The sequence below is a fragment of the Homalodisca vitripennis genome, chromosome 4 (genome assembly GCF_021130785.1).
Source record: "Homalodisca vitripennis isolate AUS2020 chromosome 4, UT_GWSS_2.1, whole genome shotgun sequence".
NCBI classification, from domain to species: domain Eukaryota; kingdom Metazoa; phylum Arthropoda; class Insecta; order Hemiptera; family Cicadellidae; genus Homalodisca; species Homalodisca vitripennis.
In genome coordinates, this window is record NC_060210.1 from 167,694,370 (window position 1) to 167,701,843 (window position 7,474).

General features: G+C 33.4%; 1 protein-coding gene across 1 annotated transcript; it reads left to right on the forward strand.

Moving 5' to 3' along the window:
* The first annotated feature begins 1,080 nt into the window (after positions 1-1,080).
* Positions 1,081-6,945, forward strand: LOC124361283 (histone-lysine N-methyltransferase SETMAR-like). The gene is made up of 3 exons (XM_046815331.1): positions 1,081-1,106; positions 3,498-3,594; positions 6,079-6,945. Exons 1-3 carry the CDS (start codon positions 1,081-1,083, stop codon positions 6,943-6,945), a joined length of 990 nt encoding a protein of 329 aa, XP_046671287.1.
* The last annotated feature ends 529 nt before the right edge of the window (positions 6,946-7,474 follow it).

Sequence of the window (7,474 nt, forward strand, 5' to 3'; positions counted from 1 at the left end):
TTTATTGCTGTTACAGCGTGTCTTTGCGCTCTGCTCTTTTTTCATGTTCAACAAAATGTAACATGCTACATAACTATATAATAATAAAACACCAATATTAAATATAATTTCCCTCTACCAACATTTTATTTTCAAGAAATTTACAGGAAAGTTGTCATAATGGGTTATCATATTTATTAACCAAAATCGTAATCAAATAAATTTTACAACATATCAAAATCGATTTGTTTCAATTTCGTTCATCCTTAATCAATAATTCAAATAATAACATGAGTGAATAGAAATAACTCATTGTGGTATTCCAAAATAATACAACAAGTCTCTCAGTTTGTCCTGTTCCGCTCTGACCGACTTGGATCACTGCACCTGATCTGGTCTGAGCTACTCCACTCCACTCCAATTACATTACTTGCTCTCGCCAAACAGTTTTTATGTACAATCGGAAATTTGCTTTACTCGTATTTTTTCATATATAAAGAGCATAGAAACCTCATTAAATTAACATGCCCAAATCTCATAAGTTACATAATCGACTCGTCACTTAATGTTCTGTTTTATTTATTATTGGCAAATATTGAATAAAACAACTTTACTATCCATAACTCAGTTTAAGAGAATTTTTAACTCTTACGAACCATGTGAGTTCAGACAAATTGTACAATTAAAGAGGAATCACGCTATACCATTAATTCAGGATTGCCAACAGCTGCAGTTTAGCGTTTGAACTAAACTTGTGCTGTTGTCAGATCGTGAAAGTACGCTGACGTTTAAATCTTTGACAATGTTGAACGAAATTACTTTAAATCCAAGTTTGGATTGATGGCTTTCAGAATAGTGGCTCTTTGTAAGTAAGACCAAAAATTCTTTACTTTTAAGGAGTGGGGGCAGTGGGGTCAATAAAATAAATCGTGCAGAACCTTTAACATAACTAGTGATGTTTCTAGTTTTTAATGATAGTTGATATAGTAAAACGTTATTTTTAATATATACATTTATATTAATAACCATAATTGAAACAAAATTGAAACCTTTTAAATATTATATGCTTCTTAAAGAATATTAATCAACATAATATTCTTCATGGCGGTACTCATACTAAAGCTTGGGTAAGTTGGGTTTTGCCTGATGATTTTCATATTTTTCAAGTAAATATTTATATATGGTAGGGGTTACGAATTCTTGATCCAAAGCCATCTTGAGTACCAAACCTTGTCTAGAATGACGAATTATGTAACAATGATGTAGCAATGAATGCTTTGAATCTGTAATATAGTTTTTCAACATTAATTAGGAGAAGTGTAATAACAGTTTTAGGTTATACATTGATAGTTCCTATTTTGAAGAACTTCACCCCATACTTAGTCATACCCCATATATCTTAAAAATTGCTAGTTTAGATTTTTTTTTCAAAAAGAACTCGACAGTTTTAAAAACTGGGTATTGTACTCATTTGGTATTGTTATGTATGATATAATAATTTATTGAGTTATTAATTAATATTGCTAGTATTGAAGTAATATCGTAAACAGTATCACACAGGAAAGGATGTGCAGTTAACACGTAATGAAGTTTCATATTGATATCGTCTAAAACGTAGCGTTACCATCCCATTACTCACATTTTGAATTGAAATACAGTATCCTCATTGACAGGTAAAGACAACTGAATTTATGGAAGAAGAAACTATGAATAATGTATTAATCAAATTGAAGTTGGACGTTTCGTAAAACAAAATTAATGGTTCGTTCGAAACCTGAAGAACGAATCATTTAAATAGTTTCTGGTGTAACGAAAAATTATTATGTTACACAATTTTCCTATAAATCGAATATATATATATATATATATATATATATATATATATATATATATATATATATATATATATATATTGTATATATATATATATATATATATATATATATATATATATATATTCACAACCCACAACATTGGTCTAGGACCATTTAAATTCTTTAAATATTTCCTAGGGGTATTTTCCTTAAGGGGTATGTTGTTAATACACTATTTATATTTTGCAAGTGTGTGCTTTTGTAAGCGTGTAGTCTTATTTAGTTTATATGAAGCTATTTTTATAGAATTCGTATATATTATATACAATAGTAGTACTTTTAATTGTTTTAAATAAAATATGATGTAGAGTATTTTGTAGACGTATATTGTTTTACTATTGTGCAAGAAATTATCCAATGTATACTAATATATAATTTAATAACATATGAACAGTAATTTATTTGTTGTCTAAATACAATTTGTATTGGTAGGTTTGTGTTATTATATAATTCTGTGGATAAGATGAAGTTAGCTGTTTTCCGATGCCAGATGTTTAAGATAAATATTACACAGACGAAATAATTGACCATTAAAACATTAGAAATATCTTAATAACAATTAACGTTTATATAGAAGTCTAGCCAACATCTATAAACCAATTCTAATACTAGAATGTGCAACCAAATACCTAATACACAAAGGAGTTGGCAGAGCTGTTAACGGTAATTAATTGCGTACACGGCATATATCCAAACCTGGTCATTCATTTCTTATTTTTAAATTTTGGATACTCCCTGCAGAGATAGTAGTCCAAGGAGTGGTTATAATGCAATGAATTCTATTGCTGTATGTATAATGACAATCTATTGAAGTGATTACATTTTTACAGTTTGTGGAAGTATTTCTATCAAAGATATTACAAATTTTTAATTGGGCAAGAAAAATAAAACTTGAACACAAGTTTAGTACGAAGCTTGTATAAAAATTTAATGTAGGAAATAATTATTTTACAATTTATATTCGTTAACAGAATATCATTTTACTTTCGACTGTTTGGTGAGGTTCAATAAATCAATAACTTCCTGTATTAATCCTTTAAATATTTATAGATAATTTATTTCAAAATTTACTTTAGTAATACAGACAAAGTATTAATAATGATAGTTGACAAAATAAAACCAATGAATTTTTTATCGGTTTTTCACATTATCTAGGCGATGCGGATATGTTGTTCTGTACATTAACATGGCCGGTACTCCCTTCAATTACTTTGGACCCTCGGTTATACGCTTGAGCATTTTGACGTACAACTTATCCATGTTTTAGGCATGACTTTTGGCCAGCTCAACAACACATGTCATCTAGTTTATAATTTGTGCATACGTTTAACCTTATTCCTCAAAGTTTTTTACACCTGCATAAAAGGGTAGATTCAGATTGTCGGAAATGAGTGTTACATCTTTGTAAAGTTAAAGATTAAAAACATTCGAAATATAAAATTGGAGTTCAATTTTGAAACATTCATGATATAAAAACATTCATCATTTACTAAAACCTACCTGTTGACTCTAAAAACCTAAAAAGCAAAAAAAATCAAAACACTTCCTTTAAGTTTGGTACAAAGAAAGAATTAAGACTTAAATTTAAAATAATAACATTATTACTATATAGCCAATATCTGTGAGTGCGTGATGCTGTTCCAGGTCCAGTGTCAAGTGTAGTGCGGACCGCTCCATTAACAGATTAATGTTGACCGGGGCCGTGAGCTGTGAACTCCCCAGGGCCTTTATATCCCCTTGGGTACTTTGTGAGCGCTCATAGTCTCATATTATTATTACTATATAGCTAATATCTGTGAGTGCGTGATGCTGTTCCAGGTCCAGTGTCAAGTGTAGTGCGGACCGCTCCATTAACAGATTAATGTTGACCGGGGCCGTGAGCTGTGAACAGCCTAGGGCCTTTATATCCCCTTGGGTGTTTTGTGAGCGCTCATAGTCTCATATTATTATTACTATATAGCTAATATCTGTGAGTGCGTGATGCTGTTCCAGGTCCAGTGTCAAGTGTAGTGCGGACCGCTCCATTAACAGATTAATGTTGACCGGGGCCGTGAGCTGTGAACTCCCTAGGGCCTTTATATCCCCTTGGGTGTTTTGTGAGCGCTCATAGTCTCATATTATTATTACTATATAGCTAATATCTGTGAGTGCGTGATGCTGTTCCAGGTCCAGTGTCAAGTGTAGTGCGGACCGCTCCATTAACAGATTAATGTTGACCGGGGCCGTGAGCTGTGAACTCCCCAGGGCCTTTATATCCCCTTGGGTGTTTTGTGAGCGCTCATAGTCTCATATTATTATTACTATAAAGCTAATATCTGTGAGTACGTGATGCTGTTCCAGGTCCAGTGTCAAGTGTAGTGCGGACCGCTCCATTAACAGATTAATGTTGACCGGGGCCGTGAGCTGTGAACTCCCTAGGGCCTTTATATCCCCTTGGGTGTTTTGTGAGCGCTCATAGTCTCATATTATTATTACTATATAGCTAATATCTGCGAGTGCGTGATGCTGTTCCAGGTCCAGTGTCAAGTGTAGGGCCTTTAGGTCCCTTGGGTGGTTTGTGAGCGCACATGGTTTTATAATGCTTTGAAAATACCAGATTTACAGAGTATTATAAACAAAGGCAATTACAATAATTATATTTGGAAAGTGTGTAACAGTCAACAGTTCAATAAATATGTAGAAAACTTATTGAAAGTAAAAATTAAAAATACATTAGAATCTTTCACCTGATAAAAAATTTAAAATATTAACAGAAATCAAAACAGTAGGCATGGATGTGTAGAGACTAATAAAATTCCATTGTATTATTTATAACGATATCGTTTGTGATGATATTTTATTTCTGAATACTAAAAAATACTCAACAGTAATACTCAACTACTTATTTATTTATTCATACCTTTTGAATAGGTTTTTTTACTAATATGTCCTTATTAGGCAATCTCAGGTATCAAAATGCTATAAATTTATTTAACATTTTTACATAACAAAATATTCTATATTCCTAATTGTTGGTGGATTGTACAGAATGAAAAACTGTACGATTGATTCATTCAACAGTAATTGAAATATTATTAGTGTTACTTTAAGCATTCTATAAGCTAAATAAAAATCATGAGCATTGTATAATTTCGATACTCTCTTACAAAGCTCTTAGCTGTTTAATGTCATCCCTCAGAACAATAATGTTATAATATCATAAATAGATGTGTAAGGAATTTTTCGTTCTCACAGACTATAGACAAACATGCGCGATCTCAGCTTAACCTTCCTGTGTACAGTATAAGGAATTATCGAGGTCTATTAGGTAAATGGGTAACTTAACACACGAAATTACAATAGTGGTAAAACAGGAAACTGAATCGTACCAGAAACTCACAGCTAAGAATTAAAAGTTGTATATAAAATTCCACCATAATACACAATCAACTTAAAAATACAATATTTCTTAAAATGTTCTGGAATCTGGAGAGTTCATCTAAACAGAAAAAGTCAGCAACAAAGAAGCTTAAAATTCCGGGAGTAAAGTTTGTAACGGCGTCGGATTTCAGACGCTGCACTAAGAAGAAGATGAACTGGAGCTAAAACTTAACATTCACATTGAATCAACCCTTTCCACCATAGTTATGTTACAGTACTTGACAATTTGTTATGAATACGTTGAATAATTCATATTTATTGTTCCACTTATATTTCAAATTTTTATTTGCCTGAAGAAATATTATTAATGGCAATTTGAAGGAGTACCACTCAACAACAATAGCAATAAATTCTATAATTTCTATATGTGTGTGTGTGTGTGTGTGTGTGTGTGTGTGTGTGTGTGTGTGTGTGTGTGTGTGTGTGTGTGTGTGTGTGTGTGTGTGTGTGTGTTAATAAAAATTTTATATTTGGATTGATCATTTAAATTTTTTTGTTACATTTAAGTTTATTTATATTATTCCATGTATATATGGAATATATATATACGAGGGCAAATCAAATATAAACGGTAATTTTGCTGTTGACTGTACCAAACACATTCGGACGTGATGCGGCTGTGGGCGATTGTCGTTTTGCTTATAGGAGTGGGGAGAACTGCTTGCTTCACACTAGTGTTGTGTTCTGCCTTCAGTACAGCCATGACCGAGAGAGAGAGGTACATCCATCTGTTGCGCAACGCATCGTCATAAAATTTTTAACAAATGAAGGTGTTAAGCCTTCGGAAATTTTTACTCGTTTGCAGGCACAGTTTGGGGACACTACTCTGTCCCAAAATCGAGTATATACGTGGGCCAGAGAATTTACGGATGGCCGAGAACGTGTTGAAAACGAAAGTCACGGTCGACGCCAAAGGTCAAGTCTTACAGATGACAACATTAGTGCGGTTCGACAGCTTATTGAAGGTGATCGCCGGTTAACTGTTCAAGAATTCTCGTCGGAAATTGGTATCAGCTACGGGAGTGTTCAGTCTGCAATCACAGACCACCTTGGCTTCAGAAAAACTAGTGCTCGCTGGGTTCCGAGGTTGTTGACCGGAAATCAAAAACAGGTCAGGTCGGAGATTGCTGGGAGACTTCTGCAACGATTTCAAGAAGAAGGTGAAGATTTTTTGAGGCGCATCGTCACATGTGATGAGACGTGGGTCCACCATTACACTCCCGAATCGAAAATGGCAAGTAAGGAGTGGCGAAGGAAGCATGAAGGCTGCCCAGTGAAAGCCAAAACTCGTCTCTCAGCCGGAAAAGTTCTTGCAACAATTTCTGTTGACTCAAGGGGAGTTCTACTCATTGATTTTCTTCACGATCAACGAACAGTGAATGCGGCTTACTACTGCCGGGTGCTACAGTCAGCAAAAACCAGTTACCGGAACAAAAGACGAGGTGTGCCCATTAGAGATGTCATCCTTCTCCATGACAACGCAAGGCCTCACACCGCATTGTTGACAAGGGATAAATTGGAAGAAATGGGCTGGGAAACTCTTAAACACCCTCCTTACAGTCCAGACCTGTCCCCTTGTGACTATTTTTTGTTTGCGCCCCTGAAAGAATCACTTGGAGGAAAAAGATTTGAAAACATTGAAGACGTCGAAAACAAGTGCGTGATTGGTTAACAACTCGCCCTCAACCTTTTTATGAACAGGGAATATTCAAGCTTCCAAATCGGTGGCAAAAGTGTGTAGATAATGCAGGAGACTACATTGAAAAATGTTGAAGGTATAGTTTCTGTATAATATTATTCAATAAATATAATTTTGAAAATTACCGTTTATATTTGATTTGCCTAGTATATATATATATATATATATATACATATGTTAATAAATATATATATATATATATTTATATACATATGTTAATATATATATATATATATGTTTATATACATATGTTAATAAATATATATATATGTTTATATATATATATAATAAATTTATATATATATATATATATATATATATATATATATTCTTGTTTATATCAACTGCTGGGAGACGTGTATGGAACGATATCAAAATGAGTGGAGACTGTCTCGACGTGGCGGAGTGGTCGATGGAGTGGGAGAGGCAACCACTTGTTGTCTTATGTTTACCTTTCCAACAGTGACAGGCCATTAGCATTGAAGAGATGCGGGCAACAATC